Genomic DNA, 22,835 nt, shown 5'->3' with positions numbered 1-22,835 from the left:
TTTGTTCTCTCTGCTTTCTGCCCAGACAAATCCCCGAGACCAGCCTCGCAACTCCTTCCCATTTAAGGATCCCAGAAGCGTCCTTGGGGCGCCTTTCGCCCACTCCACCTTCCCCAAACTCGGCCTACGACTCCGGGGTCGTCGGAAAGCAGACAAAGGGGTCCGGGCGCGCGGCCTCACCGGCCCGGCCGCCCCTTACTCCAAACTTCGCCGACGCGCCCCGGCCTCCCCGCGGCGGCCGGCCTCTCCCCCGCGCACACGCACTTCCCGACCAGCCAACTCACCCGGACCCCGGGGAACTCATCGTCCAGCCCTTGGCGCGGAGCGGGTGGGCGCGGCGAGCCGCCGGGGCGCGGCGGGGGCCCGGCTCGGCCTCCGCCCTCGCGGTGCAGTGGCCCCGGCCCGGTCGCCCCTCGCGCGGCCGTGCGATCCTCGTCTCGCGCGGACCGACGCGCCGGAGCCCAAGCCTTCCTGCCCGCCCTCCTCCCTCCCTTCCCTCCCTCCCTCCGCCCTCCTCCTTCGCGAGGTCGGCAGGCGGATTCCAATCTCGGCAGCCGTCGCCGCCTCAGCCGCCGCCGACAACTCGCACGCGGGGGAGGGGCGGCCCGAGTGCGGGGTGCCTGGGGGAGGGGCGGCCTCCGCGAGAGTCGGGGAGGCGCGCGCGCACTGAGAGGGCGCTCGCCAGCGCCGCGCGCACCCGACGGAGCTCCGGCCGCGCCCCGCCCCACCCCGCCCCGGACACGAAGGCAGCCGAGCGCGCGGCGGAAGCGTCCGAAGGGCCCCGCGCGCGGAGCTCGGCGCCCTGCTGCCGGGGAGGAGAGCCCGCCGCCGGCAAGGGGGCGCCGGGCTGCTATGGGGAGGGGGACCTCCCCTCGGCGCGGGCCCGCCGGCCCCTCCCGTCGTGGCAGGGCTGCTCTGCGGAAGTCACTTCGAGCAGACGATGTGGGGTGCACAGAGCAAGTGCTACCCAGCTGGACCCCTGGATTCCCCCCTTGCCCCACAGGTTCTTTGGTGTGGACCCCTACTGCGGCCAACGTTCATACTCCGCGTGAGCGCCAGCCAGAGGGTTTGAGAAATGAGCTTGGCGCTCGGAAGGTATCAAGGTGGGGGATTGTCCGGTCGCGGTAGCAGTCGTTGCGACAAAGAAAAATGTAGTCACACTGCATTCATTATTCACCCACCCACCGCTCCCGGGATCTCGCTCTGGGCTCCCGGCCAACGTGCCGAGCGAGGCGCGGGGAGGGAGGTGGAGGTGGCTCGCAGGGAAAGCCGCGTTCTGCATCTGTCCTGCGGCTCCGAGGCCCGGCGCTCGGCTCGCTGTGATCTGCGAGCCTGTGAATTCCAGAGGCATAAGATAAGGAGCGGCGGGAGCCCAGCCGAACTAAGTCAGCGCACTATAAATATTACTCTCCATCTACCTTGCGCTCACTTGAGTGACCTCGTGTACGCTCCGGAGTCTCAGTCCCTCCATTTGGAAAATGCAAAATAATTGTCACTACCTCTCTTTTCTTCATTTCCCCTCATTCGATGACCTGTGTGTGAAGAACGGAAGAGATAGGCCCCCTTTTAACCAAATGTGACCTTAGTAACCTCTTTGGTAAGTTATTTAAACAAATGCATCGTGTTCAACTCATTCACTTTAAGTAAGGTACTTCAAAGTCTCCTTAAAAATCACTTTTAAAACAGTAAATTGAAAGAGGGAGAGAAAAGCATGAGCCAGGCACTGAAAACTAGTATTTACACACATTCTGGTCTAAAGAGCTGGTTAGATTCCAAGTATTCCTGAATATTTAGTTACAGTTGTTGATAAGCTTGTTTAGATTTTTTTCTTTTATTTTTACCCCCCCCCCTCCGCCTTTTACTCTCTTTTGCCTTTAATGCCACGGATTCCTCTGTACTTCAGTTTTTTCAGTTCTACTTTCTTTGCTCATCTTTTTTCTGAGCTCTTTAGCTGTCTCAGGTTTGAGAGTCATCGATTATAGTATGTTGCTGTGACAGAGGAATATGATACCAGAGATTTGGTATCTTGCACCAACCCAAATTTGTCACTGTTCTTTCTTGAGTTTTCTACATACTACTCTGCCTCAATTTTAAGGAAAAGAGTGGCTCTTTTTGCACAAAGCAATTCAGACTTACTGGCAGAAGATCTTACACTAAGCAGCGTATCATGACAGAGAAAACCATAGCAAGTGGGTTATTATGACCTCTGCAGCCTACTCTGATTTTTGGACATATGAATCAGTCTATAAAATAGCAAAATAGCCAAGAATCTCAGGTTAGAACTTTAGTTCCAAATGACATTTTCAAAATGTACAAATTGGTGATGCTTGGTTTATATTATATGCCCCTGAAATGAGAGCAAGGTGGAGGCATCAAATGTTAGGTCATATCTTTGCTCTTTTGCAAAAGAATTTTTTTCAAGTATATGAGAATATAATGTGATACCCTTTTGCTTTTCTTAGATAAGGCCCAGCTAGTGCCCAGGCTTAAATAAATCCTTAGCATATCACAGTGGGCAACCTATCTCCAGACAACTGAGCTGAGCTGAGGCATGGTGTTTTCTCTGGTTCCTGGCATGTAGATGCATGCCAGCCTGTTTCTCCGGTTTGCCTGCCCACTAAATGAACAGCAGCCAGGAAGCCCAGGGAGACATCTGGACACGTATGGTCTGGCCCCCAAAGTCAAAGGCAACACCTCAAAGTCCAACTTAACATTCTGTAATGTGGTACTATTCCTTTAAGTAGGTTAATAGAAGGAATTGGAAATGGGCCTTCTCCTTTGCACAGTTAGTTTTAGCTACTCCCCAAGATTGATAGAACCTTGTTGTGTGCCCAAATCATAAAGCATTCTGTTTGGAATGGAAATGACCGTTCTTAGCTCCTCAAGGACATATTCCCTAATTACCTATCTTATATTCACACCCCATCACAACCAATTTCATTTTCTTTATACTACTTTTTATTATCTGAAATTACCTTGTTTATTTAGTTTGTTTATGGTTTGAGCCCCTTCTGCCCCACTAGATTGTAAACTGCAGGAGACCAAAGACCTTGTCTTAACTCTCTTTTCAGAGCCTAGTGCCTGGCATGAAGTATTTAAGTGAGTGAGATAGAAAAGCATAGAATTTCCTCTGAGCATTTTTAACCCTTGTCATTAAGACCCTTCCAGTTTTAGAAAATGGCATGGCTACTTAGGAAAGGGTGAGGGAAGCTGTGGATTACATCATCTTCAGTCATATGGGGACTTCTCCCTTCAGGGATCCAAGTTCAATAGATTAATCCAAGTTAATCCATCCAAAGTCATTTTCCTGTTGTAAAGATTTTATGAGGCAAAAGACAGCACTAAGTCTTTGTGAGTATGAGATAAGTTAGAGCCCAGGAAGGACTAGTGAAAGGACACCCTTGGTAGGTGACACTTAGGTTGGTTTTAAACCCAGTATTAAATGGATATAAGCACTGCAGAGAGTAGAAGAAACAGCTTCCTTCTTAGGCATGGACACAACTGCTTCTTTTATTGCTTAATGATATTCCACCATGGTTTAGAAGGACCAAGCCAAAACAGAAATTGTGTTTATGAAAAAGACGGATGTATGTAAGTATAATTCAGTGCACAAAACAGAAAAGCTTAAAAACTTGAATTTGTTCTATGTAAACATACAACATTTTACTTCCTTTTCCATATTCACTTCTAAACAATTTGCTCCTTTACCCTTTCTCCATTTTAATTTTGCTTTGCTTCAAAGCACTTGGTTACTGTGATTGAAAGACTGTTTCCTGAGGCTTTTGCTGCAAAGTAGCCATCACTTGGTCCTACCTAGTCCGTGGTCTCTGGATTTCTCCTTACCTTAGAAGCCAGTCCTTTCCTAGGCTGAGTAGCTGCCTTTGCTACTTACAAAGGAAACCCTGACCTTGGCCCCTTTTGAAGAACTGACCTGCAGCCTTTTTATATTTAAACTCTGGCCTGTTAACAGGCCTAGAACTGAATTTTCTCTGCATATTGTCTGGACTCAGTTCCAGCCTTACAACACAGACTGACCACACTTATTTGCCTCCAGCTCATATTATGCTGTTTTATTTTGTTTTTATTTTCGCTTTCTCAGACAGGGTTTCACTATATAGCCCAGACTGGCCTCAAACTCACGATTCCTCTACCTCATCTTCCCCAGTGTTGTTGTATAGGCATGTGCCACCATACCTGGCTAAGTTGCCTCCAACTCTTTGCATTCTCTGGTCTATATATCTTATCCTTTCTGCTTTCCTCTGTTCCCTCATGCTGAACATCCTGGTGCCTGCTGATCTCCTGGACTAACCACCTGTTGTTTGCTTACTGCTCTGCCTATCAGGTACTACTTAGAGGGCTGCACTTCCTCCCATCCCAGCTCCCACTCAGCCCAGGGTAAATCCCGTCCTTCCCCATCCTTCTATAGCTCCTGGCCTCGCCTTTCCCTGCCCTGAGAGCAATGCGTTTATGACCTGTTACACTGAGATTATTTTTTAACTAGAAAAAAACCTATATCATAAATATATATATATATATTCTATATATAGTATATATAAAGCATAAAATTTTATGTAGAGAAAATGTATGTATGTAATGCTGGAGACATAGCTCAGTGGTAGAGCATGTGTTTAACGTATAAGAACCTGGGCTCAAGTCACAGCACAAGATAAAGAATCCGAGTATAATAAGTATGTTTGAAAAAAGCCCTAGTATCCTTTAAATGTATTATATATGTGACATTTATATATAACTTTATATATGTATTATGCAACATACATGTATTTATACAGAAATGAAAGACCCTTATCTGATTCTACTTTCTACTCCTAAACACTGCTTCTGCTTAAGAACTCTTTGGAGCAGCTAGTCTTGTAATGCCAGTGTCTGGAGCTAAGTGTGATTAACTGGTGAGTGGGTGGCTAGTCAGAGGAAGGCAAGGTGCCATGATAAAGATTCAAGCTGAGATCATGAGAGATAAAATCCTGGACCAGAAGTGCAGTCATTAATAGCCATACTGTGCTTCCCAAATGTGGCCTACATGTGATTGGACTATTCCTTGGTTTGTGCTGTGGTGTCACGAGTGTGACCAGGCATCCTAGTTCATCCACCTAGTTTAGTATGTTGGTAGTGGTACCTGTCATCCCTGTGCTGAACTCCAGGTCCTGGAAGACAAGAACTGACTTCTTCATAGGAATGGTGTTATTCTCACTTCACCGTAGTGTCTATCACAGAACTGTGTGTGTGTGTGGTGTGTGGGGGTGTGTGTGTGGGTGTGTGTGTGGTGTGTTGCTGGGAACTAACCCCAGGGGCCTTGCTCGTGCTAGGCATGTACTCTATCCCTGAGCCACACCTGTAGGCCCTATATCCTTAGTACTAGCATGCTGCTTGGCAGGCCAGTAAGTAGTACATCTTTATTGAATGAGTGACTAGATGTATGCTTTAAGCATCATAGGAGGCTCCTGGCCTCTAACAGCTTAGAATCTAATAAAAATAATTGCTGCATTAGATGTTTGCTTCTGAGTTGGGATTTATAGTTGAGGGCTGGGGGTATAGCTTAGTGGTAAAGCACTAGCTTAGCATGTGTGAGGCCCTCAATAATTAATTAATGAACTCCTGTTCATTTTTTTTTTAATTTCTATCAACTAAATCAGGGTTTGGACTATTTTTTTTTTTTGGTGGTACCAGGGTTTGAACTCAGGGTCTTAAGCTTGCTAGGCAAGTGCTCTACCACTTGAGCCACTCTACCAACCCTTTTCTGTGTTGGGTATTTTAGAAATAAGGTTTTTCCAACTATTTGCCCAGGCTGTTGTTCAGTATTTTTGAGATTAATGATAAGCACTTATCTTGAATCTACTACTTGAGTCTACTAACAAATGATGTACATGATAATGACAGAACAATCACTGACTAAATTCTAACAACTCATTTCCAACAACTAATATATGAGGCTGAGGCTCCATTTGCTCTCTTTTTTTTATTTTACTGGGGGTTAAACTCAGGGCCTCGTACTTGCTAGGCAGGCACTCTACCACTTGAACCACTCTACCAGTCCTTTTTGCTTTGGTTGTTTTTGAGATGAGGATCTCGCTTTATGTCCAGCTAGACTATAATCCTCCTATTTGTGCTTCCCTGCATAGCTGGGATGAAAGGCACATGTCATCACACCCAGGCCATTGGTTGAGATGGGGTCTCACAAATCCTTTGCCTAGGCTGGCCTTGAACTACAATCCTCCCAGTCTCTACTTCCTGAGTAGCTAGGATTACAGACTTGAGCCACTGCACCCAGCCCCATTTGCTCTTTAAAACAACTTCCTCACTTTTTCACAGAGAAACATAATCATATATTTAACCACTAAGGTACCCATCAGGAGTTCTTTTAAAATATCGATTATTTTTCATTTGGTTTGCTTCTCTTTAAAGCCTGTCTTCCTCACTATACCTGAATTGTTCTAGCTCTTCTAACTGGTCATTCTCTCCCTCAGTTCATTCATTCCAGTTTCATTCCCAGTCTTTCCAGGCTTCCCATAATGAGACACTGCTCCCATCAAGTCTGGAAACTACTGCTATATGCAGTGGTCTAACGGATCTCCCTCCTTCCTAAGAAGGGACCATGTTCATTCTCCTTTTAATGTAATTCTCCTGCCTGTTATACCCAAGAACCACCTGTACCAGGAAATCACCTTGCACTGCTCCATTGTAAACTCCTTATGTTTTTCTCTCTATTGCCTATATCCTTGATGTTTTTGCAGAGCTATGTCTTTCTCCAAAAAAGATTTTGTACCATTGTTCACTTACACAGGAATAGAGGCTCCTCAGTCGCTCAGGCTAAAGGACAGTTAAGGAGTATCAAAATACACAGGGTACCAAAAAATCATTGCTTCTGCTAATTCAGTGTTTTCAAGGTCCAGCTAGAGGAGGAAGGTGGTCAGAAATTGAATGCACTAGCTATGCTGTTCAGTCCTCCTGCCTATTTATTCCTCCCTTACCACTGTTGCTATAGTCATTGTGTTGAACACCAGGGTTGCTAGGTTACAACTCCAGGAAGGGGGTGGTGGGAGCACACCATTAATGTCCTCCCTGGTGATCTGGAATTGTGCTTTGCAACACCCACACGTGCTTCTACCATATAGCACAAAAGTTGCTGTTATGCTTTCAGTAGTGCATCATACTAATCAGATTGTAACTATACATCATGTATTTCAACAAAACTTAAAACACCATTGACTATAAGTTGCCCCATTATTTTAGATACAACTAAGAAAGAAGAATGTTGCCACTTAAACTATGACAGATCATCGCATGTACAACATTAGTTTCAGATAGGTCAAAATGTCAAAAAATGTGAATCTGTGGATTGAGGAAATGCAGTGTGTTTTAATGCATCTGGAAGACAACAATGCCATACAGGCCATTGTTTGAAATGCTGAGTTTCTAGCTTTTAATGTATAACCTTATTTGTTTGGCATAATCCCTGAATAGCCACACGGTGAACGTTAACCACAAAGGCAGAGGCAGCACAGATGAACTGCAAGTAAACATGTAAAACAAACAAAAGTGAATAACTTATGATTCAGTCACAAAGTTTAGAAGAAAAACTAGCATCAAGTCATGTGTTTGGATTATATTACAAATAAAAAACTAACTTTTTGACAGTTTGAAAGTAGTGCGATGGCAAGAATTGGATTTTAGATGTTAACACGTTTTTGTTTTTGGAAAAGTCAAACTAAACAATCAGAAAAATCTCAGTCGGCAATAGAACGACTTTACATCTATCCCGGAAGCTGAACAATAGTGCTTGTTGCTTATGGGGCCGTCAGGAAAAGCCAGCTGTGGATTTCTTTCTAGTACAATTAATTGCTTCCGCTGTATATAAAATTGAAAGAATTGGGTGCTTTAGTGCGGAAAAAGGATATCCTGCTACACAGCTTCTATTTCCTCACAAAGGCTATTATTGAGCTTTTTGCCATTAATTCACATGCATTGGATTATCCTGTGATGAAAGACCAAGAAGCTTTTCATTTTTATAGTCTCTTATCTCCTATTTATTTGGCACCTCTCTGGAGATACCTGTTCTTCTCCCAAGCCTGGCTAATTGCTAGGATGTCAGAAGGTGGCTAATGACTGACTTCCTTTTTCAGAGACTAATTGTGAACCATCTCTACATTTTTCTCTCCTTGGAGTGGCATTTCTCATTGATGAGAAATATTCAGGTTCTGTCATTATTTGAAATGACAGATGCTGTATTTTCAATGCTAACATTCAATATGTGCCTACTATACACTTGGAGACCAGCAAGTAACTCTTTATAAATCCTCCATACAGACCTGCCTAGCCAGTACAAGATCTACTTGCTGTGCATGTGTGACTATGTAAATTGTAAATTAGTTAAAAGTAAATAGAAAATAAAATTCAGTTTCTTAGTCTAGCCACACATACATTCTCACCTCCCGGCTGGCCACATTAAATGTTGAATAACCACATAAGGTTAGTGGCTACCGTATTGAAACATTTCCATTTTCACTGAAATTTCTACTGGACAAGTGATGTGTAGACTGACCTGCTCAGCTCAGGCCTTACGAACAATATTGGAAACCAGGGGTTGAATTGATGTTCCTGTTCTCACCACTCAAAATACATAGTAGAAAGACAGTCATTTTAGCGATTTTTCTTTGTTTTTTGTGGTGGTGGAGATTGAACTCAGGGCCTTGGTGTGTTAGGCAAGTGTTCTACCCCTGACCTACACCTCCGAGCCCCAGGGATCTCTTCTATAATTTGTTACTAGAGAAATTTCTCTGAATTGGTTTCAGCACTGGGAGCGGGGGTTACTATTTAGTGGATCCAAGGTTTCAATTTACATGAAGTGTTGTTACACAATGAAATGTAAGAAGTGTTACCACATTATTTAGTAATAGAAAATTGGCCAAAATACTAAATAGTAGTTGTCTCTGGGTAGTAGGCCATGATCATCTTTTTTTCTTCTTTCAACTCATACGTATTTTTCAAATTTTATTTAATAAGCACATATTCCTTTCCTAATTTGTAAAAATTAAAGCTATCTAAACCCATTTATTTCTTTTATTGCCAATTTCAGACCAAGTTGGTTTCATCTGTCTTTGAGAGAGCCCCTGTCTTTGAGAGAAGAATTAGTCATGTGAATTACTGTTTCTCTCGCAGCACCTTTTAGTTGAAAGATCTGTGTTTTCTTTCATCGAAGCATGAACAACATGGGCGGTCTGCATTTCAGGTATGCTGGAGCCCCTGCTAAATAGAATCAACATCCTTCTGGAAGAGATGGTGCATGATTGCCAGCAATCCCCTCACCCAGGCATTTGTCAGGTGTTTTGCCAATATGCCTGTATTTCTAGACTACAGTCCAGAGTCTTATAATCAAAGCACAACAGGTAAAGACTGCCCATGGATTGCAGAGGGTTCTGGTTTTACCACTGAGAAGAGAACCATAAAAAGAAATCCTCATTTCCTAAAAGTTTAGACGTGATCCTACAGGTTTAATTAGAACAGCAAGCTGTTTACAGCAAATTATAAACTGTATAAAGCAGACCTCAGTGGACACTCCCAACGGATGTCCCATGAACTCCCTCTGCTAGTCTAGATTCAGCAGATCTGGCTTGGTGAGGTAGGGTGCTGCACTGCCAGCCAAAGAAGCATTCCAGAAATCCCTTTCTGCAACCAAAAGACATGCCAAAAAGCTCATGAAAAGTCTCTGTTTTTCCTTCCTTTCTTCCTTGAAACTTGAAGTCAGTCCCCCACCCCTGACGTTTTCTTTACTGCTTCATCCATCAGAGAGACAGTCCAGAAACAAACTTAGCCACACAATGTGGCGGGAAGAACATAAACTTTATGGAGTCAGAGTCTTGGCTGAATGTCCTAGTTTTTGACCTTAAACAAAGTTTGTCAACCTCTTAGAATCCCAGTTTCTGTATCTATAAAAAGGGGATAAATAATGTCAATCTAATGGAGCAGATGTGAGAATTAATTTGATTGTGCATGCAAAGGGATTGGCATAGAGTAGGTACTCAATTTTAGTTACCTTTCTTTTGCCTTCTAGAAAGTGATTTGTCCATTAGTGTTTATGTTGAAGAGGAGAAAAAACAACTATAAACTCTTAATGAGCCTTGCTTCAAAGACAGCCCAGTGCAGTGTGGTAATTAGTATATGACTTCTGCTTCAGTATGGGTTGGGCTCCAGTTCTTCACTCCAGCCTTTGCTCTGGAATTTCCTTCTCTAGAAACCCTTGGCTGCCCACTTCTGGGCTGGGTTAGTGGCCCTCCTGAGTAGCACACACCTGGCTTTCTGCTTCTCAAGCCAGGGCACCTAATACTGAGCATGGAGAGTACACACTGTTACCAGACACCTTCTCCAGGGCGTCAGTTTTTTCAATAATAATTTAGAGCATGACTTTTTTTTTTTTAAAACCTGGAACACAAAATTGTAAAAGAAACGTAGCAATTGTAGAGGGTCTCTAAGAGAACACATGTTTACCATCTTGCTCTTAGCTCTTCCTCATAGAGAACTTGGAGAAAAATTTATTGCCATAAAAATGAAATTATGCAGTAATTTAACTGTTTCCTCCACCAGATTGTGAGGTCTGTGAGGCAGGGCTCATGTCTCATTCACCTCAAAAATCACAATATTCAGCTGCTTCTCCTCCATTCTTCCTCTCTCTCTTTTCTTTTTTCTTTTTTGTGGTTCTGGGATTGAACTGAAGGCCTTGCACAATGCTAGGCAAGTGCTCTGCCACTGAGCTCCATCCACAGCCCATTGGCTGCTAATCATGAGACCTGAAATCTCGATGGATGTTTATGACACTGAACTCTCTTCCTCCTAGTATTTCTGGTGAATGTAATATTCCCACCAAGGAAAACAGGTTAAGTGACAGAACTTCAAATTGAGTGCCTAATGATGAGAGCTACTTTGGGGAGAAGAACTGAAACTATCAGAATTTTGGCTTCTTGGTAAGGTTGTAAAGATTCAAGGAGAAAAGATACAAAGTGCTGAATGCTGGCCTGTAATCTCAGCACTTAGGAAGTGGAGGTGCTATGTAGCCTGAGCTACAGAGCAAGACCCTGTCTCTAAAAAGAATCAGGCCCTGGGCAAAAACATGGAAGATGTACCAAAAAATAAATAAATAAATAAAACCACTTAGCTGGGCACAGTGGTGTGTCCCTATAGATCCAGCTACTTTGGAGCCTGAGGCCAGAGGGCTGTTTGAAGTTTAAAACCCGGCGGGGCATCCATCTTTGGATCCCCTTTGGATCTTTGAGACTCCATCTCTAAAATCAGATGAATAAAACATTTGTTCCCTTTCCTCTAAAGTCACATGGGGGTTATGAAGCGATAGCCTATGAAATGATTCTGATTATTTGAATCATTCCAAGCAATTCAAGATGGACAATTCAAGGTCCATAGACATCTGGTCTGAGCCACTGCCTGTGGTTCCACAACACCCTTGCTCTTCCTTAAGCCTCCCACCTGATTTTACCTTAGGATTCAACAGCTTGCTTGCTGTAGGGGTTACCCTCACATAACCTAGGATTGTCAATTAGGAATAAGTCAACTAGAAGGTAGAGAAAGGTAACCACTTGTTAGAAGGAGGGACTGCAAACCGTTCCTGCCTCACCTCACTCAGTAATCTGACTTACCCTCCCAACTCCAGGGCATGTCTTAGTCCTGGTCTGGGACAGCCCTGCATAAATGTTGACAGATGCTAACAGAGCATGAACCAGGGGATCAGGACCCCAAAATGGCTGTGTGCTTCATGAGAGTAGCCTAAGGCTACAGTAGCTTTGCCAGGAAACTAAGGAAGGCTTTGAGGCTCCTCACTTTAAAAGCCCCTGTGGGTGCTATGAGTTGCTAGAATATTCTAGGTTGAGAGGATAAGTAGGATTGAAGTCAGAGAATATTCCTATGTAAACTTTGCTGATAATTTTCCTAAAGAAGTTTCAGAAGAAAAAAACCTAGAAAGCTGTGACTCCAGGTGTGTGTTACGACTTTTTCTCATTCTAAATGAGTAAATAAATACCAACCTCAGTTGGGTATTTGCAGTGATAAATTTTTGTTTGTTTCCCCCTCCTCTCCCCTCCTCTCCTCTCTCCTCCTCTCCTCTTTTCTTTCCTCTTCTTTCCCTTCCCCTCCTCTCCTCTCTTCTTCTTTCCCCTCCCCTCCTCCCCTCTCTCCTCCCCTTTCCTCCCCTCCCCCACTCTTTTTTTCTTTTTTCAAGACAGGGTCTGTGTAGCCCAGGCTGACCTGGAATGTATGATCCTCCTACCTTAGCCTCTGTAGTGCTAGGATTACAGGCATGCACCACCACATACACCCATATTCTCTTTCTTAACAACAGCCCCACAAATCCCAGATCTTTGTGGCCATGCCCCGCTTCAGTCTGTGCCTACTTTTCTGCAATGTCTCCCTCTTGCAGCTCATCAGAAAGCCACAAGTAGAATGGGAGGGGACTCTGCACATGTTGCTGTAGAGGTGGACAGATGCAAGACAGAATCACCATCACCACTTGCCTTCCCTCTTCTGCCCCAGGTTCACATTGGATGCCTTGCACCCATCCTTCTTCCACAAATGCAGCATTCCCAAGAGCTACATTTGAAGGAAAAAAATAATAATAAAACCTCTATAGCTGGCTCTACCCATGAATTTAAAAACAATTTGGAAATAGTCTCTTTATATGTACTTCCCTTTATGCATTAAATAGACTTTGAACTAGAGTGAGATAAAGGAATAACTGATTTGCAAATAGAAGGGTAGTCTATAAGTATTTACTTGGTAGAATGTTGTGGTTTTTGAATAGAATTTGTTTGTGAAAAAAGGAACTTGGTTCTTTGCTGAGTAGTAATAATGATGGTGTTCTTTGTCATTCAGGTCTCCAGGCTAATGTCTCCTACCTGTTGATGGAAAAACCAAAAGCATAGTCCAGACAGGGGAAATGTAAAAGTGTAATCTAGTAATACACTGCTCTAGGAAAGAATTTAGAATTTTTTGCCACCTGCTAATGCATAAATGTGCTCCAACTAGTCATTTCTTACAGCTGCTTTTTTGTAAAAAATATGAGAGACAGACAGATGTGGTGACACATGCCCATAATTCCAATGCTCTAGAGACTGAGAAGAGGATTGAGAGTTCGAGGCCAGCCTGGGCTACGTGATGAATTTAAGCCCAACCTGGGCTATATAGCAAGACTCTGTCTCAAAAAAGAGAGAGACAGAAATTGAAAGAGAGCTACGTAGACAGTTGTAAATAAGGTAACAATGCAGGAGTGTTATGGAGATACTGCGGAGTGGCCAAGATGATAATGTTATGAGCAGGTAGGCACCCAATAGAGGTCAAGAGGTCAGAGCAGAAAGGTCAATAGGGGCTGGCATGGGGAGGTGTTGATTGCAGGTTACTTTGACTCTATTGCAGGATAATGAAAAGTTATTTGTGATTGTAGGCAGGTCCATTATATGATCACATTCATTTTCAGAGATCTCAAGAGATGTACTGGGGTAGAGGTGAGATAGGGAGCAAAATGGAGTTGGCAGATCAGTTAGAAAGCTTAAAGCTGGTGAGGTAACACAGAGGAGAGCTGTTTGAAGGCAGGATTCTGGGGATGGAGAGGAGAAGAGAGATTCAAGAAGGATTCAGGACGTACATTTGGCAACCTGTGGTAATTACTGGTTGCCAGAAAGAGCCATCATGGGGGAAGATAGGCAGTAAGATGACTCGAGATTCTAGTTTCAACAGATGATGCCTACAGTCCACTGAAAGAAGAGAAGCAGGTTGGGTGGTAGGGTGGAGGGTCCACCAGTGGCAGCTCCAGAATCCTATTCAGAAGAGGTAGGGCAGCAGGACTGTAGGATTTGCCTAGACTGTGTTTATAATATAACCACCTTATTTACTGATTATTATGTTTAGGGATTTACAATGGGTGAGTAAACTGAGTGGCAGATTACAGGGGCTTTGAGGCCCCCCTCCATCCTAAATTTAGCATTGGACATTATAGTAATTGAGATTCTTTTGATTTTGTTTATTTAATTATTTATGTGTTGCTGGGGATGATCCCAGAGCCCCAGGCATTCTAGGTAAGTGCTATAACACTGAGCCACACCCCATCCTAACCAACCCCTCATTTAAACAAGTACAAGGATAATGCAGAAATTTCTCAAACCAAGGAAAAGGTATGGACCATGAGAGTGAATAGATCCAGGAGCCCACCTGTCAGCAGAGCATTCTCTCCCTTTCATTTCTAGTTTGTTTCTTGATGCCTGTTGGCTTTGTTCTCTCCTAGCACAGACAGGCTTTCTTGGACTCATTCTCCCAGTTCAGTCACCAGTAAGAAAAATCTCTCTCTGCCAGCTCTTGGGGAAGGATCTTGATTGTTCTGGCTTGGTTCACAAACCCAGTTCTTGAACTAATCACTGTACCAGAAAAAAAAGGCTAGGAAGAGCACAGGTATGGCCATTCCTCCAACCTGTGAAACAGGTCAATTTGGATGGGGATGTGACATCCCAGTAAGGCAGTAGAGCAAAACCTGAACACGGGAGCCTAAGGCTCTGCGGGAAACACAAAACTGAAGATGTAGACACTTAATGGCTCAGAAAAATAGTTGATTGCCTTGATAAAATTAATAGCAGGATGTATCCCTTAAGCTGAGGAAATAGATGAACTCATGATCATTATTCTCAGATAACCCTTTTACATGGATTTTATAGAGGTGTAGCTGGGATCAGACAGTGAAGGTCACAGTTACAAAACAAATGGTTTGTAAAAGGAAGCAAATCTCAGAACAGTGTGTATAATACTGATTCCAATTAAGTGAAAAACAATGTGTGCAATGTGTGTGGGTGTGTAGCCAAGCATAGATCCGTGCTTCCCAGACTTCAGATCCACATAGAACTGCCATTTCTCAGGCTTTAGACAACCTTGACTGTTTTCTCATTCTTGTAGAACTTCTTGATGAGCAGCTTTGAACATTTTTTTCAAGTGAAAAGTGTTAGAGAAAAAAATGAAATTGATATTTTTATAAAGTCCGCTTCTTGTAGTCAAGCATTTATTTCCTAAAGTGTTCTGCAGTATCAGCCAAGGCCCTCCCTGCTCTTTACCTTCTCCTTCTCCCCTTCCCTTGCCTCTGCTCTCAAGCCCTATTTGGCTTTCATGCCAGGATTGCTCCCTTAAATCCTTTACATTTATTTTTCCCTCTGTTTGGAACACCCTGCCACAAACTTTGTTGTGGTTGGTTTGTTCTCATAATTGAGATCTCAGCTCAAATGTGTGTCATCTCTCAGAATGGTCTTTCCTGATCACCCAATCAAAAGCAAACTACCCCTCGACACTCATTATCTCAGATTCTATTGGTATCTATGGCTTGTTCATTGCCTATCTCTTCCCTTTAAAATATAAGCTTTGCCAAAGCAGGGGCTGTGGCTATGTTGTCATCATTCATACCTACAACAGAGCCTAGCCATTCAGGGAATGTTTGTAGCATGAAATCATACAGATGGTCCCTGACTTAGACGGTTTGACTTATAATTTTTCAGCTTTACAATGGCATAAAAGTGATATGCCATTTGAATTTGAATTTGAATTTTTTCATTAACTAGCTATTCACCTAAGAACCCTCCCTGCTTGCAGAACAGAGACAGCAAGTTGCAACTCCTGCTCAGTCTGATATTGAGGGGAAGCCACTATGCAGCGTGCCATGTTGCTAAACTATGATGTTTGGTAGGTTAGGTAGATTCAATAACCTTTTTATTTATGATATTTTTCAACTGATGATGGGCTTATTATCAAGAAGCATCTGTATTGCCCACATTGTCTAAATGTGAGTGGAATATTGAGAAAGATAATTGGGCCTGGGGATTGTCCTGAGAAAACCAAACTCAGTAAAACCTAAACCAGTACTCCAGGTGGTGTTTCCAAATTGGAGTTCCATATTCTGGAAAGCCCTCTTCCAAGCTTACTCAATCCAGAACCCCTTTCATGCTATGTCCTATTATGAACAGGGCATGCCAGTGTTGCCCCGTAAAGAAGCTTTAAATAGTCTCCCCTTAGAATTAATCTGACTTATGTTAGTTACTTATCTTGCTTGAGATTCTGACTCACTAAAATATAAGTTCCATGAAAGCAGAGGTTACTGTCTGTTGAGTATTATGTTCTCAGTGTCCAGAACTATACCTGGTACCTGGTGGGTGCTCAATAAATATTTGCTGAGAGAATCGTGAATGAGCAAAAGAACAATTTTTATTGTGTCCACTAATCCTCAGTGAAGAGGGCAGAAAATTTGGAACAAGTTGATGATACTCTATTCTGATTTGTTTGGTTCATATTTCTAACCTACTTGTATATTATTTATTCTTGCTGCTGGTTTTCCCAGTGGATTTTTTCTGGATGGGCAAAGTGGAGGAGTTAAGAAAATGCAGTAGGAGTAAGGGCCTTGGGTTCTGACCCCACTGTAGTAGTGATGATAATAATAACTAACATTTAATTATAGCGAGAATTTGTATTGCAATTTTCTTTCAAAATTTTTGCATGTGGCTTCTAAAATACGCCTGTGAGACAGATAGTAGTACCTTCTTTTTCAGGTAGGTGAACAAGCTTAGAGAGTACTGGGGCTTGAACTCAGGGCCTTCACCTTGAGCCACTCCACCAGCCCTATTTTTGTGAACAGTTTTTCAAGATAGGGTCTCGCTGAACTATTTGCCCAGGCTGGCTTTGAACTATGATCTTCTGATCTCTTCCTCCTGAGTAGCTAGGATTACAGGCATGAGCCACTGGTGCCTGGCTTGAAAGACTCTTCTAATATCACTTAAGTGACATAAAATGGTCTCCATCTAAACCCAGGTCTTACCATGCCAAAGTCCATGTTTATCGCACAGCATCTGGTGCCTCCCTAATTGACTGAGCATGATGAAGAAGCCATTTCCCTTTCCAGGTCTGAGTTCTAGAAAACCCCTAGGTGATCTTAGAGTCCTTCCACATTTATTTATTTATGTATTCTTTTTTGACAGTATTAGAGTTTGAACTCAGGGCTTTGCATTTGTTAGGCAAGCACTCTACCTACTATTTGAGCTACATCTCCAGATCGCCTTCCAAATATAAATTCTATGATTCCTTGAACCTTTTTTCTCCATCATCTATTTTAAAAATTGCTATAGTTTTTTTTTTAATTTTATTAGTCATATGTGCATACAAGGCTTGGGTCATTTCTCCCCCCTGCCCCCACCCCCTTCCTTACCACCCACTCCGCCCCCTCCCTCTACCCCCTACCGCCTCAATACCCAGCAGAAACTATTTTGCCCTTATTTCTAATTTTGTTGTAGAGAGAGTATAAGCAATAATAGGAAGGAACAAGGGTTTTTGCTATTTGAGATAAAGATAGCTATACAGGGCATTGACTCACATTGATCTCCTGTGCGTGGGTGTTACCTTCTAGGTTAATTCTTTTTGATCTAACCTTTTCTCTAGTTCCTGGTCCCCTTTTCCTATTGGCCTTAGTTGCTTTTAAGGTATCTGCTTTAGTTTCTCTGTGTTAAGGGCAACAAATGCTAGCTAGTTTTTTAGGTGTCTTGCCTATCCTCACCCCTCCCTTGTGTGCTCTCGCTTTTATCATGTGCTCAGAGTCCAATCCCATTGTTGTGTTTGCCCTTGATCTAATGTCCACATATGAAGGAGAACATACGATTTTTGGTCTTTTGGGCCAGGCTAACCTCACTCAGAATGATGTTCTCCAATTCCATCCATTTACCAGCAAATGATAACATTTCGTTCTTCTTCATGGCTGCATAAAATTCCATTGTGTATAGATACCACATTTTCTTAATCCATTCGTCAGTGGTGGGGCATCTTGGCTGTTTCCATAACTTGGCTATTGTGAATAGTGCCGCAATAAACATGGGTGTGCAGGTGCCTCTGGAGTAACCTGCGTCACAGTCTTTTGGGTATATCCCCAAGAGTGGTATTGCTGGATCATATGCTAGATCGATGTCTAGCTTTTTAAGTAGCCTCCAAATTTTTTTCCAGAGTGGTTGTACTAGTCTACATTCCCACCAACAGTGTAAGAGGGTTCCTTTTTCACCGCATCCTCTCCAACACCTGTTGTTAGTGGTGTTGCTATTGATGGCTATTCTAACAGGGGTGAGGTGGAATCTTAGCGTGGTTTTAATTTGCATTTCCTTTATTGCTAGAGATGGTGAGCATTTTTTCATGTGTTTTTTGGCCATTTGAATTTCTTCTTTTGAGAAAGTTCTGTTTAGTTCACTTGCCCATTTCTTTATTGGTTCATTAGTTCTGGGAGAATTTAGTTTTTTAAGTTCCCTATATATTCTGGTTATCAGTCCTTTGTCTGATGTATAGTTGGCAAATATTTTCTCCCACTCTGTGGGTGTTCTCTTCAGTTTAGAGACCATTTCTTTTGATGAACAGAAAAAAAATTGCTATAGTTTTTAAAAGTACTAAAATAATGAGATTTTATTCCTATACATAAGATGAGAATTTTCCCTTTTTCTTCTCTTTTTCCTTTTTTTTTTGTACTGGGGTTTGAACCTGTATTTACTAGGTAGGAACTCTACCACTTGAGCCACACCACCAGTCCAAAACTAAATGAATTGGTTTATCCTCAAAAGAATCTTCATTAGTATTTTTTTTTAATGCCATCAGAAGATTTTACTCTGAGGTTATTTGAAAGCAAATGAAATGGGGAAAAAAATACAGCCACTCTTCTAGCTATCACGCCATTTAGAGCAGAATAAAAATAAGTGAATCTGGCCACAACACCTGTGATTCCAGCACTAGGGAGGCTGAAACAGGAGGATTGTGAATTCGAGGCCAGCCTGAGCTACAGAGAGAGAGACCCTGTAAAAACAAGAAATATTTGGCCACTAAGTAGCTAAATAAACCTTTCCAAAAATACATAGCAAGGTCTGGTCTTCAGCATTATACACCTGATAAACTCCTTTTATGTGCAAAACATTTGTGTTATTCACACAACTTTGTTTAAACAAGGTGATTAAACCACCTTTAAGCAACAGAACAAGTGGACTATGTTTCTTTTTCACAGGGCATTTAGTTTTGTCCGTACTTTTATTTGTGACCATCTAGAAGTAAGCTACTTTATATGTCACATAAAAAACTTTACACAGAAAAATCTGTACTCACACATTTTTTTGAGTTTTATTTTGCTAAAAAGTAGAATTCAACGGGCTAAAAAAAAAAAACATGCAAAATAGTTTTGTGCACACCTCTAACATACTACATTCCACTTCTGAAAACTTATCCAAAAAAACCAAAAAACAAAAAACAAAAACAAAAACCCAAAGCAAGAGTGCTTGGATTGAAAACATTATAAAAGCTACATTCCTAACAGAAACACTGAGGAAACAAGGCACTCCCTTGCAACAAGTGAATGTTTATCAATGTTAAATTAATGTGAACAATGAGCTGCAGAACGAAGTGTGCTCCTCACCATGAAGTATTAAAAAGCATGCTTGGTGTCGTAGACACCCATGATGTTCACTAGATCTACAGACAGCCTCAATCGTAATACTGCGGTAGACTCTCAGACACCGTGTGAACCATGTGCAGAACTACCTTCTTTTCCTGACACCTTTAAAGTGGCTTTTGGTTTTAGTTTTTAGTTCTTTTTTATAAAAAAAATTTTTTCAGTGGGTTCAATCCCCAGGGTCTCCCGTATGCTAAGAAAGCATGCCACCACTGGTCTATATCTCCCACCCCTAAAATGTTTTTGGTTTATTTTGTTTTTGATAAATAAGAGTCCCTCAGAATCTGTATGAACTCTGAGATGTGAAAAAAAAATTCAATAGAGAGCAATGATAAAGCTGTCCTTTGATATACTTCTCTTTTCTTCTTAATGATCATACAGTTTTTAATAATCACACATGTATAGCATGTGTGCACATGTAAAACCTTTAAAAAGAGATTTTGGAAACAGCTCTAGGGAACTTTTTGTTTTCTTTCCTCCATACCGGTTCCTGATCATTTCATAGACTACTTTAGAAAAGAAAAAAAACACCCTGCTTAGTCTTTTTGTATAATCAGCAAGCTTCTTGTCCCTGTATATTGAACTTTCCAAAAATAACAGAATGCTCCAAGGTATGTGCTTGCTTGTCTCCTGACCATTTTCCAGGCTATCCCACAGAATTCCTCTGCTTGGAGCTATGCATTCACTTTCTCACTGCCTCAAAAGTAAAGAAGGGCCCTCGGGTAGGAGGACACCCTCCCCCGGGCAGCATGGGAGAGGTTGGTGGCTTCACATTTGGAAAAACTTGGACTTCCTGCTAGGATATGGCCAACTGCTTCCCTGTCCCTCAGAGAAGACCCTGAGGTAAGATGGCAGTTCCCTGGAAGCCTCAGTTCTCAGAAGAAAGCGAGTTCTAATGCACTGCTGTAAAACATTTCAAACATGCAAAGAGAAAATCTAAAACAAGAGTAGCAGGGAGTTGTGAAAGTATCTAAATACTGTGCTCCAGTGTGAAACATCCACACAAACTGCCTGCTTCAGTATCATTTTCACTGTGCATTATAACAGGGCTTCCTAAAAAGGAAGGAGACCACACCATCTCCAACCTCAGAAATGAAGCTTGTTTCTTTACCAACAGCATTACCATGCCTGCCTAACTCAGACTATTACCTGTATTATAAGGAAGTCTGAAAGGCCTAGTCTATTTCAATAAGTACTTAAATAATTACTAGATCAACTCAGCTCATTCATTTTCAAAATATTGGCCCAAATGGCAAATGCATCCTCTTTTTTCTTCCCAAAGTTAGCACAATTATGCATAACCATTGTGGTGCTGTTAAAGGAAGTTGTGAAGAGGATGGTGCAGCAGGAAGGTGGGAGGTCTGTCGCTCCTGTGTTCTTAACTGAGGTTGGCAGAAAGTAAGGGGTCTTTCTCCACTCACAGTTTGGGGGTGTCAACCTATTTTTCCATCCTAAGTCAGACACTGTCTCTTCTTTCCACAGGCCACCAAGCCTGTTTGGCAAGGGGAGGGAGGGTGAGGAAGACATTGTAAGTAAGCAGTGGCAGGTAAGGAGTGAAATGCATGCATAGGAACTCATGCTCAGGAACCTCTTAAAGCAAAACAACGGCCAAACACATCCCGGAGTCTTGGTTAAATCTCTTCTCACACACTGCAAAGCAAAACTGGAAAAACCCAATTCCACTTTCCCATCACAATTCAAAAAGGAGCAAAGCCTTCTGGGGGCATTGGATGTTTCAAACTGAAAGAGGGGATCTGTCTCAATGGCAGGCAGTGTGAGCCACAGCCCTTTCTGGAGCCTTGTCAGTTGCCCAGGGGCTCCCAGAAGACATCTCTTCAGATGTCTGGGCTCTCTTTAGACGTCTTAAGTTTGCTCAAGGTCTGAAGTCTGATGTGCAGAGGTAGCTCCATGACGCTGGTAATGGAACAACACTTCCTTTTTTGGTGAGGAAGGCCCAATCGGTCTTAGCTAACCAGCTCTCAGCTATGGCTCTAAAAATACCCCTGCTTGGCACTTCACTTTGTTTGCCAGAAGAACTCTACAGAACTCTCCCGCATGCTTTGGATTCTCCCTAACTGCTCTAAGCTCTGTCCCTATTCTGGTGGTGGCAGGAAGATGTATCACAGTGGGAAAGTTGCTTTTTGTTTTTCACTTTTGAGTTCTTGGAATCCTGTCCTAAGCATCTGAAATGCAATTCCAGTCTTGGATTAATTACTAGCTTGGTTTAGAATCTTCATTTGGCTTCTAGTCTGAACTATGCAAATACACGCTCTGTGTACACAAGAAAAGACTAAAATTATACTTCAAAAGGGCTCAATCGCTTCCTCTCTTCCCTTGTACCCCCAAAAGAAACATCAGCCTCCTTCAATCCTTTGTTGCCAGTAGCAAGAGCAGCCCGGGCCTCGCCCACACCATTTGCCCTGGGCCCCTACACGTTGATGGCATGAGCGTGCTTCTTGCACAGGGGTTTGTCCTTCTTGGAGTAGAACGGCTGTCCCTCCAGATTCACATGGCAGACCTGGGGCAGAAAATAGACTGGTGTCAGATGGAGGCTTGCAGCCCATGCAGCTAGGGTACATGAACAAAAGAGTTCAGTTAGGTCAGGCATCGTGTTGCATTCCTATAATCCCTGGGGAGACTGAGGCAGGAAAATCTTGAGTTCAAGGTCAGCTTGGGCTATTTAGCAAGAACCCATCGCAAAACAAAGGAACAAAAAAAGATTTCGGTCACCTTGTAAGAAGAAGCACTGTTACATACAGCTAATGAGACAACAATAGTCTGTTTCTCCCCACCATGAATTCTCAAAGAATAAAACAGAGTAAATGGGTAGAACTATAAAAATAAAAATTTCCAAAGAAGAGCATGAACTAAAACTCAAGTTTCATTAAATTTAACAGAATAGAGATTATAACGAGGAAGATGTCCAATTCATGTTATCCAAAGTGTATAAGGAAACCAAGACCAGTTCACAAGTTCACAGAAAGGATTAACATCTAAGCAAATACTATTAGCAAACTAACAAAACATCAGAAAAGATTATCCTTACTAATAGTTAAAGAAAAATTTATAACCTCCTGAAATTCCATTAGACACATATTAATTAATGCAGAAAAAAAATCAGACAAAACCTCTCAAGGGCTTGTCACCCTTAACCTTCACTCTAGCCAAAAAGTGAAAGAAAGAAAGAAAAAAAAAGTCAATTAAAAAGTCAGCAATGCCAAATGGAAACGGGGCCTACTTGTGCACACGTGACACGTGAATCAGCTTGAAGTCCATGTGGCAACACTGAACAGGAGCCACAAAGATAGTGTATACCCTGTAGCCCAGCAGTGCC

General features: G+C 42.5%; 2 protein-coding genes and 1 long non-coding RNA gene across 9 annotated transcripts in view; 1 reads left to right on the top strand and 2 right to left on the bottom strand.

The window, feature by feature from the left end:
- Bmpr1a (bone morphogenetic protein receptor type 1A) overlaps positions 1–391 on the bottom strand; it is a 113,673-nt gene extending 113,282 nt beyond the window's left edge. The window contains exon 1 of one of the 2 annotated variants that reach the window (XM_020161330.2): positions 285–391. The gene's annotated coding sequence lies outside the window, so the exon portion shown is untranslated. The remainder of the gene's footprint in view (positions 1–284) is intronic. The other variant, XM_020161334.2, reaches the window with a different exon arrangement.
- The window catches only part of LOC141424833 (uncharacterized), a 50,792-nt gene that overhangs the window by 594 nt on the left and 27,363 nt on the right, over positions 1–22,835 (top strand). The gene's annotated exons all lie outside the window — the stretch shown is intronic.
- Ldb3 (LIM domain binding 3) overlaps positions 18,683–22,835 on the bottom strand; it is a 62,117-nt gene continuing 57,964 nt past the window's right edge. For 2 of the 5 annotated variants that reach the window (XM_074079337.1, XM_074079338.1), the window contains exon 13: positions 18,683–22,019. In XM_074079337.1, the coding sequence (XP_073935438.1) occupies positions 21,930–22,019 (90 nt within the window). In that variant the 3' untranslated portion in view covers positions 18,683–21,929. The remainder of the gene's footprint in view (positions 22,020–22,835) is intronic. The other 3 variants (XM_020161329.2, XM_020161324.2, XM_020161325.2) reach the window with 3 other exon arrangements.

Source organism: Castor canadensis, chromosome 7 (genome assembly GCF_047511655.1).
Source record: "Castor canadensis chromosome 7, mCasCan1.hap1v2, whole genome shotgun sequence".
Taxonomy (NCBI): Eukaryota; Metazoa; Chordata; class Mammalia; order Rodentia; family Castoridae; genus Castor; species Castor canadensis.
This window is presented reverse-complemented; position numbering and strand designations above follow the sequence as displayed.